Source organism: Podarcis raffonei, chromosome 2 (assembly GCF_027172205.1).
Source record: "Podarcis raffonei isolate rPodRaf1 chromosome 2, rPodRaf1.pri, whole genome shotgun sequence".
Classification (NCBI taxonomy): domain Eukaryota; kingdom Metazoa; phylum Chordata; class Lepidosauria; order Squamata; family Lacertidae; genus Podarcis; species Podarcis raffonei.
The window spans coordinates 315,683-337,698 of NC_070603.1; the positions used below are offsets into that span (position 1 = coordinate 315,683).

Here is a 22,016-nt window from a genome sequence, read left to right on the forward strand (position 1 = left end):
CAGAACAAAAGGCCAAATTGATTGTTAACAACGTGGTGACAGAAGAATTTAAGATGGAGAAAGGGACACGACAAGGCTGCCCAATTTCCCCTTTGCTTTTTATTTCGGTCCTGGAGGTTTTGCTAAATATGATTAGAAGGGACCATCTGATCAAAGGTATTCAGGTCGGAGCTAAACAGTACAAACTTAAAGCTTTTGCAGATGATTTAGTATTGACATTACAGGAGCCAGAATCTAGTACCAAAAGAGTATTAGAACTGATTGAGGAATTTGGTCAAGTGGCAGGATTTAAGTTGAACAAGTTAAAGACTAAGGTTCTTGAGAAAAATTTAACACCGTTTGAGAAAGAGAGGTTTCAGAAGGAGACGGGTTTAACACTAGTTAAGAAAGTAAAATACCTGGGGGTTAACATGACTGCTAAGAACTTGAATTTATTTAAAGATAACTATGAGAAATGCTGGTCAGAAGTGAAAAAGGATCTTGAAATATGGTCAAACTTGAAGCTCTCCTTGTTTGGTCGAATTGCTGTGATAAAAATGAATGTATTGCCAAGAATGTTATTTTTGTTTCAATCATTGCAAATTTTGGACAAAATGGACTGTTTCAAGAAGTGGCAGAGAGACATTTCTAGATTTGTCTGGCAGGGCAAGAAGCCCAGAATAAAATTTAAAATATTAACTGATGCAAAGGACAGAGGTGGATTTGCCCTGCCAGACCTTAAACTTTATTATGAATCAGCAGCATTTTGCTGGTTGAAAGATTGGCTGCTTCTTGAGAACACAGACATTTTGGATTTAGAAGGTTTTAATAACGTTTTTGGGTGGCATGCATATTTGTGGTATGACAAGGTTAAAGCACATAAAGCATTTAAAAACCATATTGTCAGAAGAGCATTGTTTAATGTCTGGATAAGATATAAAGACTTACTTGAAAATAAAACCCCAAGGTGGCTATCACCGATGGAGGCGAAGGCTCAGAAAAAGCTCAATATGGAGGCCAAATGGCCAAAATATTGGGAGATTTTGGAACAGGAGGGTGACAAACTGAAATTGCAGAGTTTTGAGAAATTAAAAGACAAAGTGCGAGATTGCTTCATTATTATCAAATAAGGGAGGCTTACAATTTGGACAAAAAAATTGGTTTCCAGGTGGAAAAATCAAAATTGGAAACAGAACTGTTAGATCCCAAAACTAAGATATTATCAAGAATGTATAACTTGCTGTTGAAATGGAATACTCAGGATGAAACGGTTAAATCTGCTATGATTAAATGGGCACAAGATGTTGGACATAATATAATGTTTGCTGACTGGGAACAGTTGTGGACCACAGGTATGAAATTTATGGCATGTAATGCCTTAAGAGAGAATATTATGAAAATGATATACAGGTGGTACATGACACCAGTCAAGCTTGCAAAAGTATATCATTTGCCCGATAATAAGTGTTGGAAATGTAAAGAAAATGAAGGTACATTCTTTCACCTTTGGTGGACGTGCCCAAGGATTAAGGCCTTCTGGGAGATGATCTATAATGAATTGAAAAAGGTATTTAAATATACCTTCTTGAAGAAACCAGAGGCCTTCCTCCTGGGCATGGTCGGCCAATTGGTGTTAAAGAAGGATAGAACTTTCTTTATGTACGCTACAACAGCAGCAAGAATACTCATCGCAAAGTATTGGAAGACACAAGATCTACCCACCTTGGAAGAATGGCAGATGAAAGTGATAGACTATATGGAACTGGCGGAAATGTCTGGCAGAATCCGAGACCAGGGAGAAGAGTTGGTGGAAGAAGATTGGAAGAAATTTAAAGACTATTTGCAGAAACATTGTAAAATTAATGAATGTTAAAATGATGTTGGATTGAAATGAAACGGCTTTAGCGACAAGGTTAAAAAGAATATGTAAAAATGGATTGATAATTAGATGAAAATACGAAGTTATAATATGTTAAGATATAGAATTAAGATAAAAACAAAGAGGGAAAGGATTTGCTGAATTAACCATGTGAACTGGAATACAAAAAAGGGAGGTGTGAGGAGGTCAGGAAACAAGTAAATGAAATATAAGACATGAAAATATTGATCTGTTTTTAATTGTTTTTTACTTTTCATGTATTTTGTATTTTTTCTTTGTATTTTTGTACCTTTTTTCTTTTTTCTTTTTCTTTTTTCTTTTCTCTTTTTTAATTCTGTAACTCTTTTCTGTCTGTAAAACTTCAATAAATATCATTTTCAAAAAATAAATAAAAAAGATTTGATTTCAAGAGGTTTTGATGATAAAGAATCAAAATTTCAAAGAGAAATAATAAATAATGACTTTAAAGTTTTGGCAAGAATGTATAAGCTATTATTAGAATAGTGTACAAAGGATGAAGAGGTAAAATCGGTTAAGATTGACTGGGCCAAAGATTTTGGATATAACATACAAATGGAGGATTGGGAGAGATTATGGAAAGAAGGTTTAAAATTTACTGTATGCACAACAATAAAAGAAAATGTGATGAAAATGATGTATTGATGGTATGTAACACCGGTGAAATTAGCAAAGATGTATAAGATATGTAATAAATGTTGGAAATGTAAAGAAAAAGAAGGTACATTTTATCATATGTGGTGGGGATGTAAGAAAGTAAAAAGCTTTTGGGAAATGATATATAATGAATTAAAGAAAATGTTGAAATATACATTTGTTAAGAAACCAGAAGCTTTTTTACTTGGTATTATAGGGAATGAAATAAATAAGAAAGAAAAGAAGTTATTTTTATACGCAGTGGCAGCAGCAAGAATATTGATGGCCCAGAAGTGGAAACAAGAGGAGCTACCTACGTTAGAAGAATGGAGAATGAAAATGATGGACTATGCAGAGCTTGACAGAATGACTGGAAGGATCTGAAATCGACGAGACCAGAGATTTACAGAAGATTGGAAAAAAATTACAGAATATATGCAAACATTAAGTGATAATCAGATAGAGAAGATGTGAGAAGAAAGGTTAGAATATCACAAAAAAAATGTTTAATATACAACAATAATAGAAGTATGGCTTTAGGAATGTGGAAGAAGTAAAAATGTGAAGGAGTGTCAGTCAGGTTGAGGGAAGTCAAAAAAGAGAACGGGGATATTACTAAGATGTACGAATTGTATGAATTTGTATTGGAAAATGAATAAAAATATTATAAAAAAAACAAGAAACACAAAAGTAACTTTTGCTAGGTTTTAATAACAAAAACAAAAACCTCCTTTTACACTAAATTACAATATATCAATAAGCACGACCCATCCACCAGGGTACTGAGAGAGCTACATGCTGCTCTTTATATACAATACCTGTTGAACGACGTGGCCCAGGGAGAGAGGGAAAAATAGTGGAAGTGAACAACTGGCTTCGCAAATGGTGTAAACAGGAACGGTTTGGATTCTTAGATCACGGAATGCAGTTTCTTGAAGATGGACTTCTGGCAAGCGATGGGCTGCACCTCACAACGGTTGGTAGGAATGTTTTTGCAAAAAATCTCAGAAACCTCATCAGGAGGGCTTTAAACTGACTAATGTGGGGGAGGGAGACAGTGCTCCTGAAGGTAGGAGTCTATCAATTGATGAAGATGATCATCCAAATGTCATAGACCAAATGGAGCAAACAGCACGCAGACCTAGTGGTGGGAGGAAAAAATCCTTAAATAAGAGACACGGGGGAATGATTAATGGACTTCAATGTCTGTACACTAATGCGCAAAGTATGGGAAATAAACAAGATGAGCTTGAGCTCTTGGTACAGCAAACTAAATATGACATAATAGGCATCACTGAAACCTGGTGGGATAAGTCCCACGATTGGAATGTAATAATGGAGGGATACAATCTATTTCAGAGAAACAGACCAGACAAGAAAGGAGGAGGAGTGGCGTTATATGTCAGGGATGTGTATACCTGTGAAGAGATCCAAGATTTAGAACCTCAAAGCCAAAGTGAGAGCATTTGGGTCAAAATTAAGGGAGAGAAGAATAACAGGGACCTCATTGTGGGAGTTTACTATAGATCCCCAAGCCAAACGGAGGACATAGATGATGCCTTCCTGGAACAGATGGCCAAGCATGCAAAAGGAAGGGAGATAGTAGTAATGGGGGACTTCAATTACCCGGATATTTGTTGGATGTCAAACTCAGCCAAGAGCATAAGGTCAAACAGATTCCTCACTGGCCTTGCAGACAACTTCATTGTCCAGAAAGTGGGAGAAGCTACAAGAGGAACAGCCATTTTAGATCTGGTCCTAACCAATGTTGATGACCTGGTTAGTGGGGTAGAAGTGGAAGGATCATTAGGCGCGAGTGATCATGCTCTTCTGAAGTTTACTATACAGCGGAAAGGAGCAGCCAAGCATACTAGGACTCAATTTCTCGACTTTAAGAAAGCCGACTTCATAAAACTTAGGGAAGTGCTGGGTGAGATCCCATGGACAGTAATACTAAAAGGAAAGGGAGTTCATGATGGCTGGGAGTTTGTTAAGAGGGAGATAGTAAAAGCACAACTTCAGGCAATACCAATGAGACGGAAACATGGAAGGTGCCTAAAGAAGCCAGGGTGGCTATCTAAAGAACTTTTAACTGAGTTAAGATTAAAAAAGGATGTGTACAAAAAATGGAAAAGGGGGGAAACCACCAAAGAGGAATTCAAACAAATAGCCAGCACGTGTAGACACAAAGTCAGAAAAGCTAAAGCACAGAATGAACTCAGGCTTGCTAGAGAGGTTAAAAGCAACAAAAAAGGCTTTTATGGGTATGTTCGTAGCAAAAGGAAGAACAAAGAAACAGTGGGGTCACTCAGAGGAGAAGATGGTGAAATGCAAACAGGGGACACAGAAAGGGCTGAACTCCTCAATGCCTTCTTTGCCTCAGTCTTCTCCGATAAAGAAAACAATGCCCGACCTGAAGAATTTGGAGCAAATGATTCAGCAGAGGAAACACAGCCCAGAATAACTAAGGAGATAGTACAAGAATACTTGGCTAGTCTAGATGTATTCAAGTCTCCAGGGCCAGATGAACTGCATCCAAGAGTATTAAAAGAACTGGCAGATGTGATTTCAGAACCACTGGCAGTCATCTTTGAGAATTCCTGGAGAACAGGCGAAGTCCCGGCAGACTGGAGGAGGGCAAATGTTGTCCCTATTTTCAAAAAGGGGAAAAGAGAGGACCCAAATAATTACCGCCCAGTCAGTCTGACATCAATACCAGGGAAGATTCTGGAGCAGATCATTAAGCAAACAGTCTGTGAGCACCTGGAAAGGAATGCTGTGATCACCAATAGTCAGCATGGATTTCTGAAAAATAAGTCATGTCAGACTAACCTGATCTCGTTTTTTGACAGAATTACAAGCCTGGTAGATGAAGGGAACGCAGTGGATGTAGCCTACCTTGATTTCAGCAAGGCATTTGACAAGGTGCCCCATGATATTCTTGTAAAGAAGCTGGTAAAATGCGGTCTTGACTATGCTACCACTCAGTGGATTTGTAACTGGCTGACTGACCGAACCCAAAGGGTGCTCATCAATGGTTCCTCTTCATCCTGGAGAAGAGTGACTAGTGGGGTGCCACAGGGTTCTGTCTTGGGCCCGGTCTTATTCAACATTGTCAGGGAATCAGGAGCAGGAGCACTGGGGAGAGAGGATTGGGAGAGCGAAGGGGAAGAATCTGAGGGCAGCGTAGGGGAGTATGACAGTGGCCCGAGAGATTCCATGAGCTTCTCCAGCGAATCAGAAGATTCCCAGAAGGGGACGCCGATGGTCAGGGCAAGGGGGGTCCCAGGGGGGACGCACCAGAAACAAGGAGCCAGAGGGGAACCCCAAAGCAGCAGTGGAGGATCGGGACCAGTTTCCCCACCAGAGCATAGTGGGGGGGAGGAGTCACATGTGTCAGGGCCAGCGTCTCCTCCAGAGAGGGAGTCAGGGCTGACCACGCCTCCATCGGAGAGTGGGGGAACGGAAGGGAGGTCAGTTGCAGCTAGCCCCCCCGAAGGGGGAAGCAGTGGCAGCAGCAGTGAAACGGTCAGGAGGAAAGCTGCTGGCTGGGCGCACGCGCCAAGTTCAAATGTGCAGGCGCGCGGAACAGCAGGAGACCCGGATGGGGAACCAGCTCCTAAAGCCCGCCGGAGGGAGGGAGAAGGCTCAGGGGAATCAGCGGGAGAAGAGGCTAGAAAGGGCGGAACCCCGGCGGGCAGGCGGACCCAGAGGAGGAAGGAGCAGCGGAGAAGGTGGAGCAAGGCTAGGATCTTAAATTGGTGTCAGGGGGGAGGAGACTCAGACGGAGCATCAGTGGTCTGACACTTTAGACGTGGGGCTGCGCGCTGCGGCTCTGGAAGTGAAACTGAACTTCAATAAAGACTTTTATACTTAACAACGAAGCAGCGTTGGTCCTTTGTGAGCTGGGACCTAGGGCAGCCCTGACAAACATCTTTGGATGATGGACTCAAGGGCATCCTGATCAAATTTGCAGATGACACCAAACTGGGAGGGGTGGCTAACACCCCAGAGGACAGGAACACACTTCAAAACGACCTTGACAGATTAGAGAACTGGGCCAAAACAAACAAGATGAATTTTAACAGGGAGAAATGTAAAGTATTGCACTTGGGCAAAAAAAATGAGAGGCACAAATACAAGATGGGTGACACCTGGCTTGAGAGCACTACATGTGAAAAGGATCTAGGAGTCTTGGTTGACCACAAACTTGACATGAGCCAACAGTGTGACGCGGCAGCTAAAAAAGCCAATGCAATTCTGGGCTGCATCAATAGGAGTATAGCATCTAGATCAAGGGAAGTAATAGTGCCACTGTATTCTGCTCTGGTCAGACCTCACCTGGAGTACTGTGTCCAGTTCTGGGCACCACAGTTCAAGAAGGACATTGACAAACTGGAACGTGTCCAGAGGAGGGCAACCAAAATGGTCAAAGGCCTGGAAACGATGCCTTATGAGGAACGGCTAAGGGAGCTGGGCATGTTTAGCCTGGAGAAGAGGAGGTTAAGGGGTGATATGATAGCCATGTTCAAATATATAAAAGGATGTCACATAGAGGAGGGAGAAAGGTTGTTTTCTGCTGCTCCAGAGAAGCGGACACGGAGCAATGGATCCAAACTACAAGAAAGAAGATTCCACCTAAACATTAGGAAGAACTTCCTGACAGTAAGAGCTGTTCGACAGTGGAATTTGCTGCCAAGGAGTGTGGTGGAGTCTCCTTCTTTGGAGGTCTTTAAGCAGAGGCTTGACAACCATATGTCAGGAGTGCTCTGATGGTGTTTCCTGCTTGGCAGGGGGTTGGACTCGATGGCCCTTGTGGTCTCTTCCAACTCTATGATTCTATGATTCTATGATTCTAACAGCTTAATTACCACAACTTAACAGCACCTGCTATACTGCTTCACTTGCAAAACTAGGTCACATTATTTGCTCTCACCCTTAAAGACATACACATCTTGTGAAGCAATAATGAACCTTCAAAATTAGAGAGACCATTCAACACCTCACCTGCTCTTCGAGTTTCTTGAAGCACTGCAATATCAATGTTAAAACACTGCAGCTCTCCTGCAATGACGGCAGTTTCTGCATTTGGGATGCTCATTATCTGTGTTATCCAACGAAGTCTGTATATTCCATGTTCCAAAGTTCAGTTGTCCTTTACGACCGCTAGGTGCACCCCACTGGGTGCAGTAATCCAGTCAGGGGGAAAGGGGAGGCAGACTATGCTTAGAGCACCTTTTCTAGCCCCTCCCTCTTTTTCAGGTGAGCAGAGTGGATCCTACGTAGGGCTGCTCAGTCATGGATACAGCTGCTGAGCTGCTCAACTGCCTCTTTCCTTGAGTCAGAGAGACTGAATCTGTATCCACTGCCCAGGTGCAGGTTCATGACTAGGGGCTTCCAGATTTCACAATCCTGCCCCATTACCATCTGCCGATTGCCATGGGACTTTTTTGGGTTTGGGTTTGGGATGGGTTTTTGGAAGACGCCTGTAAATTTGTTTTACTTTTGGGGGTTTGAGTTTGGGATGGGTTTTTTGGGGTACTCAAGGGTATGCAGTACAGGCACTTTTTTCCTAGAATAAAAGCACTGCACGGAACAAAGAAGTGGCTGTCACAAGTCTATCCAAATCAGTTTTCTTGCACAACGATGAGGAAACCCGTGGCCCAGCAGATGTTACTGGACCCCACTAGGGCCAACCAGCTGAGAACCCTGATTGGGGTGGGGGGGTGGCAAATATTAATTCTTTCCCCAATTTCTCACTTTCAACTATTTTTCTAAAGCAGCACTTTGTTTACATTCTCTGAGAAAAGAAATATGAAATGCTATATACCAACATATTGCACCATGAATGTGCCAAACTTGTGGCTGCTGTTCAGGTTTGAAATTCTTGTCTCCTAGCAAAATCCAAGCCCGCCCACGTCCCAATCTGGCATTTGTCTGCCAGGGTGCTGTTCACAGCCCAAGTCTCCAAGTTCTACTATGGTCAGTGGGACATAGCCCTGCTTATTATAGGACAACAACCTATGAACTGCCTGACCCCATGGGCATAGCCAGGATTTTTGTTAGGGGGGAGCTTTTTTTAGAAAATCAAAGTTGCTGAGCTTTTCTTGGGAAATCTTGGGTATAAATTATGGTTACCAGATGTCCCCATTTCCCAGGGACAGTCCCCGGACAAAATCCGTCCCCAGAATGTCCCCGGATTTCATTTAATGTCCCCAGATTTATATTTTAAGTGTTGTAGATTTATTAGTAGGAAATGAATGTTGCGTGATTGGTTCAACGGCACAAGACACATCATATGGGGACTTCTGGCGAGGCAAAATGGTGGGCACCATGGCAGCGAGCAGCTCCTGAAGCCAGCCAGAGCCAACTGCACTACCAGGCTGGCTCCAAGCTGCTGAGGTTGCTGCTGCCAAGGCGGAACCAGGGACACCTGGAACGCCAGCTGGGGGAACCGCAAAGCCAAATCAAGCCAGGAGTGAGAGCGCCTGGCCACCCAGCCAACTGCCCAGCGGCGCTCCAGGGCCAGTAAAAACCCTGGAGCCAACACAGGGAGAAGGAGGAGAGGAGAAAGAGAAGGAAGAACACAGAGGGGAGCCCTGACCTTGCTGCTCTGCCACCGCGGAAGAGAGGTAGGAGAGCACCGGGAGGGCAAGGACATGTGGCCGAGCCCAGGCCCAGCCTGAGCCTATTCCACAGCTGATAGCGCTCCAAGAGATCAGGCCCAGAGGAAGGCTGTGCGACAGAGGAGACCACAGAAGTGAAGATATTACTTCTTAATTTTCTTTAAAAATGATTTTTTCAAACGAACTTTTTTTCTCTCTTTTTTTTAAAACAAGTGTCCCGAATTCTTTGAAAAAAATCTGGTAACCTTAGTATAAATACCCCGCAAAAAGGATATTGCGGGGGGGGCAGGCTTCTGCTGGGGGGGGGGGCAGAGAACCTCAGATAATTGAGTACTTTCAATGCTCTTCAACAATATTTGTGGATGGGGGGCTGCCCTGCTGGGCCTGGGCTCGGCCACATGTCCTTTGGCCTCGCCCTGCCCTACCCCCCCAAAAGAAATTCCTTGGGAGGGGGCAAAGGCTTGCGATCATTTTGTTAAGATTTCATTCTCCGATGCAAATGCGTTTCCGGGACCAGTCAAACGATAAAGGAAGAATAAACCCCAAATAAAAGCGAACACGCAACAGCCCAAAGACGTCGCGAGATTAACACGACGGGGCGGTTGAAGCAGGGGGGAAATGCGCAGCTCATCCTGAATCTTCGCCGCGAAACATTTTGCTGGCTTTGCGGGGGTGGACTAGATGGCCCCGGGGCGTCCCTCGCCGCTCTCCAATCCCGCTCGGGAGGCGGAGAGCGCGAGGCGCGCACGTGCGCATGCGTCCCCGAGCGCTTCGTCCCGGCGGAGAAAGGGAAGAGCGGCGGCGGCGGTTTGTCTGCTCTCGGCCGGTGAGTGGCGGGCGGTTGGGCGGGCGGCGCGGGAGGAGGCGGGGCGCGCGGGGAGGCAGCCCCCCGGTCGGCTCGCCGCTCTCCGGCTGCGCAGCCCCGGGAAGGGGTTTGGGGAACGAAGCTGCCCCCGGAGAGGAGCCAGAGGGGGCGCCCCTGGGGGGTTGCGGGCAGGAGCCGGGGCTGCCCGGGGCCCCGATCCCCGGCGCCCTTTGCCCCCAAGGGCGATCAAGGCGCGGCCGCACCTGGCGACGCGGGGGCGGAGCTGGGCGGGCGGGGGCAATGGAGTGCGCCTCTGAGGGTGAAGCCAAAGCGCTGTGTTAGCAGCGCCGTCAGTGTGGGCGGAGGGCCTGGGCTTGTCGGGAGAACAAGACGCCTCTCTCAGCCGAACTGATGTGCCAAGGGAAGCAGAGCCATGTGTTTGGCACCCGCAGGAGTTGCTGGCAGGAGGCACCGTCTTGGGGACGCCCCTCAGGATTTGTGTAGGATTTACTCCTAAACCTTTCCTTCCTCCAAAGATGACCCTCATGGCAGCAGAGGTTTAGGACCAGAGTTTTCCATCTCCTACCTTCCCAGGCTGAGGAGCCTCATAGACCCCCCACTTCCCTCAACTGCACATGCAGGGGCTTGAGGGTTGGACCCACTCTTGATATCTTCCGCCCAGAGCCTGTCTTCACATGCAGGGGAACTCCGTAACTCATCAAGGGTCTGAGACCCATTGGCTGCCTTCACCTGGTTTAGCTGTTCCTGGGGTGGGGCCACTGTCGCATGCTGACAGCTTCTAGAATCTAGGAGCTGAGGGGTTGGACTAGATGACTCTCGGGGATCCCTTCCAACTCTGCAGTTCTATGAACCAGCACTGGTATCTGGTTTGAAATCATGTCTGTTCTTAAACCAGGATCTAAGTCGCTTAGAAGTAGGTGGGGCTTCCAATGATGTCATTGTTTGCTTGCATGTTTGCTTGCTTGTTTGTTGCATCTATATTGCAGCTTTTTCCTCCAAGGAGCTCCAGGTGGTGTACATGGTAAGGTAGCAAAGGGGTGGGAAGTGCAGGTGAGGGGGGACTCCCACTCTCATCAGCCCCAGTGGGCAGGAATGGCGGTGGGAGTTCAGCCTTCATCTGGAGGAGCAAAGTTTCCTCGATGCTGGGATAGGATGACAGGATTGCCTGCCCAAGATGCAAAAGTCATGCAGTATATTGATAGAGGCTTTCAAAAGAATGCTCTTTTAAAAAAAGAAAAGAAAGAAAATGAAATACCTTGCAATTGACTGTCCCGTTTTCTTGACAGGCTTAAAAAAATGGTGGTTCTCTTGCCTAACAGTGCAATCAATCTTCCCCTTTTTTACTCATCCCTGTTGACTTCAGTGGGAATGAATATGGGAAGATTCAAGACAGACAATTCACCTATGGAATTAGCTGCCACAAAATTTCACACTAGCTACCAACTTGGGTGGCTCTGAAATGGAATTAGGCAAAGTCAGGGAGATTAGAGCCTGTCAGTGAATAGGAGACACAATGGCTTTGTTCTCCTGCCACTGTCAAAGGAAGTGAACCTCTGACTGCCAGTTGCTGAGATGACAATTGGGGAGATAAAGGCTGTTGCATTAAGGTCCTCCTACGGCCACCTGAGAGCAGGATGCCTGACTAGATGAGCCTCTCACCTCATCCAGCAGGCTCTTAAATTCTTAGAATGGTAGAGATGGAAGGGATCCCAAGGGTCATCTAGTCCAACCCCTCCTGCAGAAATCTCAAGTAAAGCATCCTTGGCAGATGGCCATCCAAGTGCTGCTCAAAAACCTCCAAGGAAGGAAAGTCCTTTCCACTGTGTAACAGCTTTTACCGTCAGAAAGTTCTTCCTGATGTTCAGTCAGAATCTCCTTTCTTGTAACTTAAAGCCTTTGGTTTGAGTCCTGCCCTCCAGACCAGGAGAAAACAAGCTGGCTCCTTGTGACAGCTCTTTAGATATTTGAAGATGGCTATCACCGTCACGTTTCATGAGCTCATGGCGCCTGGGGAGGCACATGTGAGCTGGAGGCATGTGTGCAAGGCAGGGGGGAGGGCGAAGGAGCCCACCATGGCACCCCAGCCCTTGCCGTCAACCCTGCCAGAGTGACCCCGCCCCAGATCCAAGCAGGGTTGTGCTGCGCCTCCTACCTGCCGCACAGCGGGGAACACAGCCAGCTGACATTGCACTTGTGGATGTGAACCAGGCGCTCCCACACTGGTGCCCCCCATGTGGCCCAGTGTTCCTCTCCGCAAACGTTGGTTCCTCTGACCGGGCTGCGCTGCACCAAGGGCACTTGTGGGGGGCATCTGATTCATGCACCCTCAAAAATCCCTGCCCAGGGCCACTGCCCTTCTGGGCTCTCCTATCTCCTCTCAGTCTCCTCTTTCCAGGCTAAACATTACCAACTCCTTCAACCATTCGTCATAAGGCTTGGTTTCCAGACCCTTGGCCATGTTGGTTGCCCTCCTCTGCACACATTCCAGTTTGTCAATATCCTTCTTAAATTGTGGTACACAGGACTCCTGGTGTGACCAAGGCAGAATAGAGCAGTGCTATGACTTCCCTTGAAGTAAAGGTAAAGGGACCCCTGACCATTAGGTCCAGTTGTGGCTGACTCTGGGGTTGCGGTGCTCATCTCGCTTTATTGGCCAAGGGAGCTGGCGTACAGCTTCTGGGTCATGTGGCCAGCATGACTAAGCTGCTTCTGGCGAACCAGAGCAGCGCACAGAAATACCGTTTACCTTCCCGCCGGAGCGGTACCTATTTATCTACTTGCACTTTGACGTGCTTTCGAACTGCTAGGTTAGCAGGAGCAGGGACCGAGCAACGGGAGCTCACCCCGTCGCGGGGATTCGAACCGCTGACCTTCTGATCAGCAAGTCCTAGGCTCTGTGGTTTAACCCACAGCGCCACCTGTGTCCCTTGAAGTATGTTCATCTTTAATCCTCACAACAACCCTGTGAATTAGGTTCGGCTAAGAGACTATGAGTTACCCAAGATCACCCAGTGAGTTTCATGACTGAGCAGGGATTTCAACCCCGGCCTCTCAGGTCTGAGCTCAACCCTCTAACCACTATACCATACTGACTCTCTTATGACTTATCCCCAGGTAAGTGTATAGTTTACATAGGATTGTGGTCCCCTCTCCGCCACCTCTGTTGACCTGCCAACAGCATGACTGTCCCCAGCACAGAAGAAATGAAGAGCTTCTGGAAGAGTTTCCAGGAGAAGAACCAAACCTGTTTCATCTTGGGTGCTTCTGGTGAAACTGGGAAGGAACTCCTAGCTGAGCTCTTGAGGCGACAGCTTTTCTCCAAGATTACCCTCATTGGCCGCCGGAAGTTGGAAGGATCACTTTACAGCAATGTGGTAATGAAAGCAAATGTTCCTTAAGTCATTGTTGATGTTTAAACATAGATCCAGATTCTCTTTCCCTCACCCCCGTTTTGTCTTCCCACCAACGCTGTGACGTAGAGTAAGCTATGGTAAGGTAAGGGTAAAGGACCCCTGGATGGTTGTCCAGTCAAAGGCGACTATGGGGTGTGGCGCTCATCTTGCTTCAGGCCAAGGAAGCTGGTGTTTGTCCACAGGCAGCTTTCTGGGTCATGTGGCCAGCAGGACTAAACTGCTTCTGGTGCAATCGGTCACCTTGACAAGTGCCAGAGCGCACAGTTTTGTTTACTAAGCTAAGAGATAGGTAAGCCCCTGAGCTTCCTGGGGATTCAAACCCGGGTCTCCTCCAAGCCTAGTCTGACTTTTCCACCACTAGACCACACCAGGGTTCCTCCAGGCATCCTATTTAGGGCTCATTCATGTTGGATTTGTGCTCATGATGCTCTTGGGCTAGTCATGCGCCATCCTACTTTGGTGGATGGAGCTCTCGCCAGAGATCTTCCCTTTCCTCTCCCATTGTCTCATCCTGGGAGATCTTCACTTCCCTGCCTCTCACCTAGGGTCTGCTACTTCCATTTGGGTGCAGTCCTTCACCCCCAGAAGGGAAGACCCCAAAAGGATGGCTACCTGTGTTGGATCCTCCTTGTGGTGGGCAGCCCACTGCCTGCAACATGCCTGGCTTCTCTCCCCATCTGGAAACACAACCTCAGGGTGCACTGAGTCCATTTTTCCTGTTTCTGAGCAGTGCCAGCCAATTAACACTGTTTCATACAACAAGATGCTCCTTTGTGTTTCTTTAATAACTCGGCTGTCACGCCAAGATGTTGCTGCTGGATTTCTCTGTCAGAAACCACAGAGACATCTCTTAAGACGGTGGGCTTGGCTGATAAAAGTTGCTCTCCGAATAGAGCCAACAGTATTCAGAATGTTACACAAAACACACAGGTGGAATCAATTAATTAATATTATAGGTAAAACTTATAACCAAAAGAACAACAAAGAAGACACTCTTATGGGATGCTTCAGGAAGCATTGGGGGCAACACAGAATGTGGTATGGGGCCGCAGACAAGCTGCCCAGCTCTGCCCTGCAAGAATCCCCCACACTGGCTGGCAGGAGGTCTGGAGCAGAGAGGTGTGGGTTGGCCAAACAATCCTTGGAGAAATTGTAGATTTCTGCTCTCTAGGAAAGAATGGCAGAGCCAGCGGATGAGAGATGGGGTTACAACACCGCTTAACATATGTATTCCCCCCCCCCCATACACACATTAGTAGTCTGTGCTTGGCTTCCACATGTGTGGAGGTGTGGAGGCTTCTAGGGAGTGTGATGACAGCTACACCAGGAGATAGAAGTGAGTTTACTTATTTGTTTGAAGCTCCATTCCTCCACGTGGGTCATTTTTTTAATTTGAAGATTTGCATGTTGTTTTCTCCTTCTTTTGGCTCCTCTCGTGCTCTGCATCCCAGTCACAAGAAGTTGTTGACTTTGAGAAACTGGATGAATCGGCGGCTGCCTTCCAAGGCCATGATGTTGGGTTTTGCTGCCTGGGGACAACAAAGGCCAAAGCCGGAGTGGTGAGCAACCAATGCCAGCAGGAGTGTGGGGCAGTATTTTGTGGGTGGGAGGAACTGAGGAAGATGGCAAGGCCCACACAGCCATGGGGAGCCTCAGGTCAGGAGCCATTCAAGCACCTGTATTGGTTCCGTGACCATCTCCCCACGCCACACACCCTCCACAGCTGCCGCCCCCCTCTTCCCTCAGCCACATCTCCTGGTGATGCTTCTTGCTTGCCTGCATGGAGGATGGAGAGTGGCCTGTGAAGAAACTAGCCTAGTATGCAAATGTAAAATTCACATCTCTTGTTCCGCACATTTTTGCCACTGGCATGTGATCCCTGGAAGGTTTCTCAAAGGAAAAGTGGCTCCCTGTCTCCAGAGTAAAAGGAAATGGGAGCTGCATGAAGCAGCCACCCAAGCACTTTGGTGTGGCCTAATGTTTGCTTTCTTTTCCTTTGTGTCTGAGAGCTGTGAGGGTGAAATGGGAGCATTGGGACCTTGGCAGAGGATGCAATAGGAGTTGTTCATTTATTACATATGCACAACATTTCTTCCAAGTTGCATGAGGTTATCTAATTCTTTGTTCACAACAACCCTGTGAGGTACACTGGACTGAGAGAAAGACTAGCTTGCCCAACTTGAACACAGGTCTTTCCAGTCCAAGTTTTGCCCTGCACTAGCTGTCACCTGCTAGTTCAACCTACTGAGTGAAAATTATTGGTATTTAAATATGGCTTGAGTCACCCTTACCCTTTGGAATAGAGAGGATTTCCAAATAAATGTTACTTTCTCTGGCCTGCAGAATGGATTTGTGCGGGTCGACCGTGACTACGTTGAGCACTCTGCGACACTCGCCAAAGCTGGTGGCTGTCACCACTTCGTTCTGCAGTCGGGCAAAGGGGCCAATAGCTCGAGCCGCTTCTTCTACCTCCGGGTTAAGGTGTGTCTTGTTGGAGAGAGCCTAGTCCTGGGGTGCAAGCCCTCTGGCCGTCCAGATGTTGCCAGACTCCAGTACTCATCAGCTGCAAGTTGCAGTCCAGCAACATTGGGTGAGCCACAGGTTCCCCAGGTCTTGAATTGTCTTTCAAAACAAAGTAATCAATGTATGGGAGGAGATACCAGTTTTCTGAGCTGTTCTGAATTCTGTCCTTAACTGCCAAGTTCTAGGTTTTAATTTTATGTACAGATGGCTGTGGCTCTAGGCTCTACTCTTCATTCTACTGCTATTCTGTTGTTTTTTTAAATAATTTTTATTAACTTAAATAATTTTTATTAACTTAAATAATTTTTATTAACTTAAATAATTTTTATTAACTTAAATAATTTTTATTAACCATTCTACTGCTATTCTGGATATTAGCAGAAGCTATTATTATTATTAATAATAATTATTATTGCCTTTCCTCCAAGGTGGTTTACAGGGTTTTCTCTCCCTCCCCCAGACCATTAAACTTTCACAAAAGCCCTCTGGGGTTTGTTAGCTGAGAGAGATTAGTAACTGGTCCATGATCATCACGTAGCTTTCATAGCTGAGGAATAATTTGAACCTGGGTCTCCCCAGTCTTGGCCTGACACTATCAGCACTACACACATGAGCGTGCACACACACACACAAACAACCCAGAAGCAACACAGTGTTTGTGGTTCAAAATTAAGAGGTCAAGATCAGTATCCCTGCCATAATATGGTGTGCTGTAGATGCGAAGCCAGTGTAAGCCCTAATAAAGGGATGTGGTGGGGCAAGGGGGGGGGGCTTGGGTTGGATCCTCAGCCCATGCAGTTCAGTTTCATGACCGGGTAATCCAGTGTAAGTTACACTGATGAAAAGGGAAGTGTTACTCAAACCCTGTTTTAAAGGCTCACTTTTCTTCTGCCAGGCTTAGGCCAGCTCCGACAGGAGAAGCTGCACTCCTGAACAGAGTTTGGATCTGGTGTACTTTACGGTGTTTTGCTTCTGTATAGGATTGCTTCATCAGCTGCCCCTGCCCTGGTAATTTTGAAGCTGGATTGCTGCAGTGCACTTTTCATGGGGCTGCCTTTGAAGACAGTATGGAATACTGCAGCTGGTTGTGAACAGGAACCAGGCAAAAAGATCATATCTTGCCTGCATAGAAACAACTCTACTGGCTCCCAGTGAGTTTTCAGGTTCAATTCAAAATATTGGTTTTAATCCCTAAGTTCTAATACATTTTAGGTCCCAGACAAAAATTCAAAGAAGTTGTTTTCCCAGTCTCTTAAAAAGTGAAATATTTTAAAACTTGGAGCAACTTGATTTTACACTCTTTAAATTGGCTGTTGATGTTTCAGATGGTTTTTAATTTGCTGACTTAGTTTCATTGTATAATAACAGTAATATTTTAAATTGTACCTCTTGTTTCTTATTACTGTGTTAACTACCCTAGAAAAATGAATCTATGTTAAAAGTGCAGGATAAAACTTTTGTATGTAAATAAATGAACGTGTGTGAGAGATCTAATATTTCATTTCCTCTTCCCCTACAGGGTGAAGCAGAGGACAGAGTCCAAGCAGTTGGCTTTGACCGTTGCTCCATTTTTAGACCGGCGTAAGTAATGCAAAGTGTGTGTTTGTTTGTGTGTCTGTGTGTAGATTGGGGATGTGTGGGTGGGATAGAAGGAAAAGCACTCAACTATTGACGGCCGTTGTGGGGATGATGAGTGGTTGATGGGCACATCACAGTAGCGCTTGGGGGCAGGTTACACTTCTGTGCATTGACCGACCCACCCCTGCAGATCTATGTATTTAAACCTTCTCCTCCCAACAGGCACGAACTAGTCAACTCCCATCTTGTTGTCTATTCGGGAGCAGGTCCCAAAGCACAGTGTGTGGATGTGAGGAGGCTTCAGTCCAACGTAACCTGTGGATAAGACACGAGCAGCCCTGCACCCAGTGAAACAAAAAATACCTTATTTTCCGCTCTATAGGTCGCACTTTTCCCTCCTAAAAAGCAAGGGGAAATGTGTGCGCGTCCTATGGAGCGAATGCAGGGGGGAAGCAGGCGGGAAATGTCCTCAAGAGCCGCACACAAGCTCCGTGTGGCTCTTGCGGGCTTTTCCTCAGGAGGGAGAAGGGACTGACTGGCCGCACCAGTCCCTTCTCCCACCTCATAGAAAAGCCCACAGGAGCCACGCACCCTTTAAAGCGGCTTCTGCAGGCTTTTGCAGGAGGTGGGGGAATTCCCCCACCTCCTAGAAAAGCCAGCAGAAGCGGCACAGCCCCTATAAAGAGCGCATGGCTTCTGCAGGAGGTGGGGGAATTTCCCACCCTCGTAGAAAAGCCCGCAGGAGCCGCACACCCTTTAAAGAGCGCGCCACTCTTGCTGGCTTTTCCCCGAGGAGAGACAAGGGACTGACTGGCCGCATCAGTCCCTTCTCCCTCCTCGTAGAAAAGCCCGCAGGAGCCATGCACTCCTTAAAGGGTGCGTGGCTCCTGTGGGCTTTTGCGGGAGATGGGGGAATTCCCCCACCTCCCGCAAAAGCAGGGAGAAGGTCTGGGAGAAGCGCACAGGCTGCCTGCAGCCTGTCCGCTGCTCCCAGAGCTGGGGGGGGGGTCATATTTTTTCCCTTGATTTCCCCCTCTGAAAACTAGGTGCGCCCTATGGAGCGAAAAATATGGTAATAATAATCAGTGGCCAAAAGCAGCTGAGTTTTGAAAAGTTCAGCCTGCCATCTTCATTCAGAATGGTACCCCATTGTAGCCACACATAGTTAAAAAGATGTTCCTTGTTCCCAGGAACCATTTTGAAAAATTTGGTTCCAGTATCTTAAGAGGTGTCTAAATGCATAACTAACGAAACAACTTTCCGAAGTTTGTAGTAGAAGAGGATTGTTCCAGTTTGGTCTCAGGGGGTATATAATGCCAGTTCAGTTGCCCTGGATAGGTTACCCTTTAACCACCCTTTGGTATAGGTATTATTAAAGAAGTTGGTAAAATAGTGGTTATGGCTCCACCCTTCCAAGGGCAGTTTGGCTTGATGTAATCCATCCTATTTATCTTTCCATCTCAAAGGAAACCCAGGATCACAGGTATGAGGTTATGGCATAATCCGCTCAACCTGTGAAGCCAGTTGGAATCCAAGATACTGACTTACCAGAGGCCTCCCCAGTGGGTTTTATGACTGAACAGATATTTGAATCTTGATCGCCTCAGTTCCAAGTTCAGTCCTCCCACGTAACACTGGCTCTTGTTTGCAACAGGTCGCTTGGCATCATTTTACTCCCAACAGTGGCTAAGTGCGTATTATGACAACATTCTGTTGGGCGTTCCAGCTCTTCTTGAGTTGTCACTAACCAGATCCAGGCTCTCTTGGATGAGACCAATTTCCACCTGTGTTTAGGCCTGGTTTAGACTGAAACAGCCTTGGTCATCCTGTTTGATTATCTTTGTCAGGACAGAGGCAGGAGAATGTGACTCGGTTGGTTCTCTTTCATCTCTCAGTCTTCTGGAGCAGCTGAATTGGCAGTAGGTGGTGGCACTTGACAGTGGTTCTAGTCCTGTTTGTATGGCCATCTCCAGAGGGTTGTGCTCAGGAGATGTGAGGTGCCACATCTTCCATGCTGTTTAAAATCTGCATGAAACCACTGGAAGGGAATGTGGAGTATATTGCCATTAATTTGCAGGTGATTTGCAACTCTATTTCTGCAGGTGTAGAAGTGGATGTTCTAGACCAGGATGAGACCCAGTAAACTGAAGTTTAATTCAGATAAGATGGAATCACTGTTAATGGAGGTTCCTTGGACTGAATAGGTGGGGTTCAACCTGTTATGGATGGGGTTGCACTCCCCCTATAGAAGCAGATGCACAACGTGGAGTTACTTCTGGATCCACTCCTATCACTGGAGGCAAAGTGACCTTGGTGGCATGGAGTTCCTTCCATGAGTTCCAGCTGGTGGCCCAGCTGTGACTTCATCTGGAGAAAGAGAGCCTAGCTTCCATTGTCTACCTCCTGGTTAGATTATGCCAGTGCATTGACTTACCTGCGGGGCTGCCCCTTTCCCTTCATTAACCTGCCTAGACCCTGCATTCATTATCTGGGGTGTGGAGGGTGGCAACACAAGATCAGGCCTTCTCAGTGATGGCTCCCTGACTCTGCAATTCTCTCCCCAGAGAGATGCACCTAGTGCCTTCACTGTTAACCTTTAGGCACCAGGTGAAGACATTCCTATTCACTCAGGCATTTCTCTCTTAATTGGAGTTATTATTTCATTAGGTGGGATGTGCCTTTTCATGTTGTTGCAGAATGAACACTTTTAGTTGATAATGTTTTATCTTCTGAAGTATTTGAAGTTTAATCTTATATTGCTTTTTTTAATAAAAGCAAGTCACTTGGAGACAATTTCTTTGTAGTAAGTGACAGATAAATATAAGTAAATAATAACCCCCAAACCAGTAGCTCCCACCTCTGTATAAACTGGGTTGCTGTTTCAGCAGGAGTGAACGGCCCCCTATGCTGGAGCCACTGTAGCTTCCATGTTGGGGCCTGAGGCAGATACTTAATATGCCCTGTTTGAAAAATTACTGTATTCACTGTCCTGAATCCAATACACTTGGTCTTTTATATGATTCACTGATTTTGCTGTCTCCAGAAATGCCTGTGATAGATGCAGCTTCCCCCTCCCTGCTTGCTTGTACTCTAAAAGGTATCCAGTGTGTTATCTGTTGCCTTCCAGAAGTCACCATTCTGAGCAGCCGTGATACCTGGTGACATCAGACAACTGAAAGGAAGTGGTTTTCTCCTTCTGTCTCCTACAGAGTGCTGCTGTGTGATCGCCAGGAGTCTCGGCCGGCAGAGTGGATGGCCCAGAAATTCCTAGGAGTGGTAGCCCTTGTCTTCCCCACAGCCCTTTCTGTCCCAACAGTGACTGTGGCGCAGGCAATGCTGAATCATGTGGTGATGCCAGGAAAGGAGGGCCAGAAGGTTTATGTGCTGGAAAATGCAGATATACATGCCCTTGGGCAGGCAAAATAAGGGGCGAGGGTATTGTTTCCTAGATGACCTAGTGGCAGAGGGTGTCATCATTCCCCAAACCCAGTCTTTCCTGTTCTTCTTTTCCGCCAGAAGGTGCCCCTCAAGCAGTAGAGCCTTGCCTGTTAACTTGAAACCATTCCTCTGTGTCTCCATGGTAATGGGACAAACCGCCACACCTCCCATGGCAGCCATTTTGAGTAGCACTGCTGGTTACCAGAAGGACAAATATTTGATTTTCACTGCTGTGCAATGCTCACTAAAGATTGTAAAGCACATCTATGGAGGGAGGGTGCTGCTTATGGGGTCACTCTCCTCTGTGCCTTGATCTATGGGAGATCTGTTCTTGGTACAAGTCTTCTTTTCCTGTCCTGCATTAAAATAAGATCCCCTCAAGTGCTTGTTTCCTTACTGCTTTGAAGGTACTGATCAGATCCCTTCTGGGCTAACTGCCTCTTTAGGAATGTGGCTGAAAACCAGCCATAACTGGTTTGCTCCTGTCAGTATCTATAAAATGTGTGATTGGGATACCCATGTCTGAAAACAGTGGTTCTGTCACCATCATTTGGACCAAAGATTATACCCTTCTAGGTGTTTCTGTGACACAGGAAATATTTGCAACCCTGGCAGGACTGAGCTGTCAAGCTTTCAGACATGTAACAATCTGAGCTGGCGCTGGGAACCTGGCAATCTCTTCCTAGTCCTATACCAAAGAAGATTGTGATTTCTTTTTATGTTGAATTTCTGCTTATGGCTCAAGGGAAAAATGGAATGTTATTCAACTCTCATGAGTGAAAATGAATAAGGGATGCTTTTTCTACACAGGTTGAAAAGAGGAATGTAATAATGAACAGGACTCAAATATTATCCACCACCCCGGAATTTTCTGCTGTGCTTCAAAGCTGTGTTACAGCAGTCACTTACAAGTTCCCAAGAGGGCACAATACATGTTCACATGATCTCCATTCGCACGAGGTACACCAGCCTTCACCAAACTTGTGTCTCCTGTGCATGTTTTGGACTAGAGTCCCCATCAGCCCCAGGCAGTATGGCCAGTTCTCAGGGATGATGAAGAGAAAGTCCCAAGACACCTGGAGGGGACCAGGTTTGGAAAT

General features: G+C 46.4%; 1 protein-coding gene across 2 annotated transcripts; it reads left to right on the forward strand.

Moving 5' to 3' along the window:
* The first annotated feature begins 9,909 nt into the window (after positions 1–9,909).
* HTATIP2 (HIV-1 Tat interactive protein 2) lies at positions 9,910–21,297 on the forward strand. 2 transcript variants are annotated; one of them, XM_053368961.1, is made up of 6 exons: positions 9,910–9,964; positions 13,079–13,338; positions 14,829–14,936; positions 15,721–15,858; positions 17,420–17,481; positions 20,688–21,297. In XM_053368961.1, the coding sequence occupies exons 2-6, from the start codon at positions 13,144–13,146 to the stop codon at positions 20,902–20,904; spliced, it is 720 nt and encodes a 239-aa protein (XP_053224936.1). In that variant the 5' UTR covers positions 9,910–9,964; positions 13,079–13,143; the 3' UTR covers positions 20,905–21,297. The 2 variants fall into 2 exon arrangements, with proteins under 2 accessions (XP_053224936.1, XP_053224946.1); XM_053368971.1 differs by lacking the exon at positions 9,910–9,964 and adding an exon at positions 10,100–10,443.
* The last annotated feature ends 719 nt before the right edge of the window (positions 21,298–22,016 follow it).

Coding starts and splice junctions, on each gene's coding strand:
- HTATIP2 (XM_053368961.1), top strand. CDS start 13,144: ATGACTGTCCCCAGCACAGAAGAAATGAAGAGCTTCTGGAAGAGTTTC. Junction 13,339..14,828: donor GATCACTTTACAGCAATGTG/GTAATGAAAGCA, acceptor TCTGCATCCCAG/TCACAAGAAGTTGTTGACTT. Junction 14,937..15,720: donor CAAAGGCCAAAGCCGGAGTG/GTGAGCAACCAA, acceptor TCTGGCCTGCAG/AATGGATTTGTGCGGGTCGA.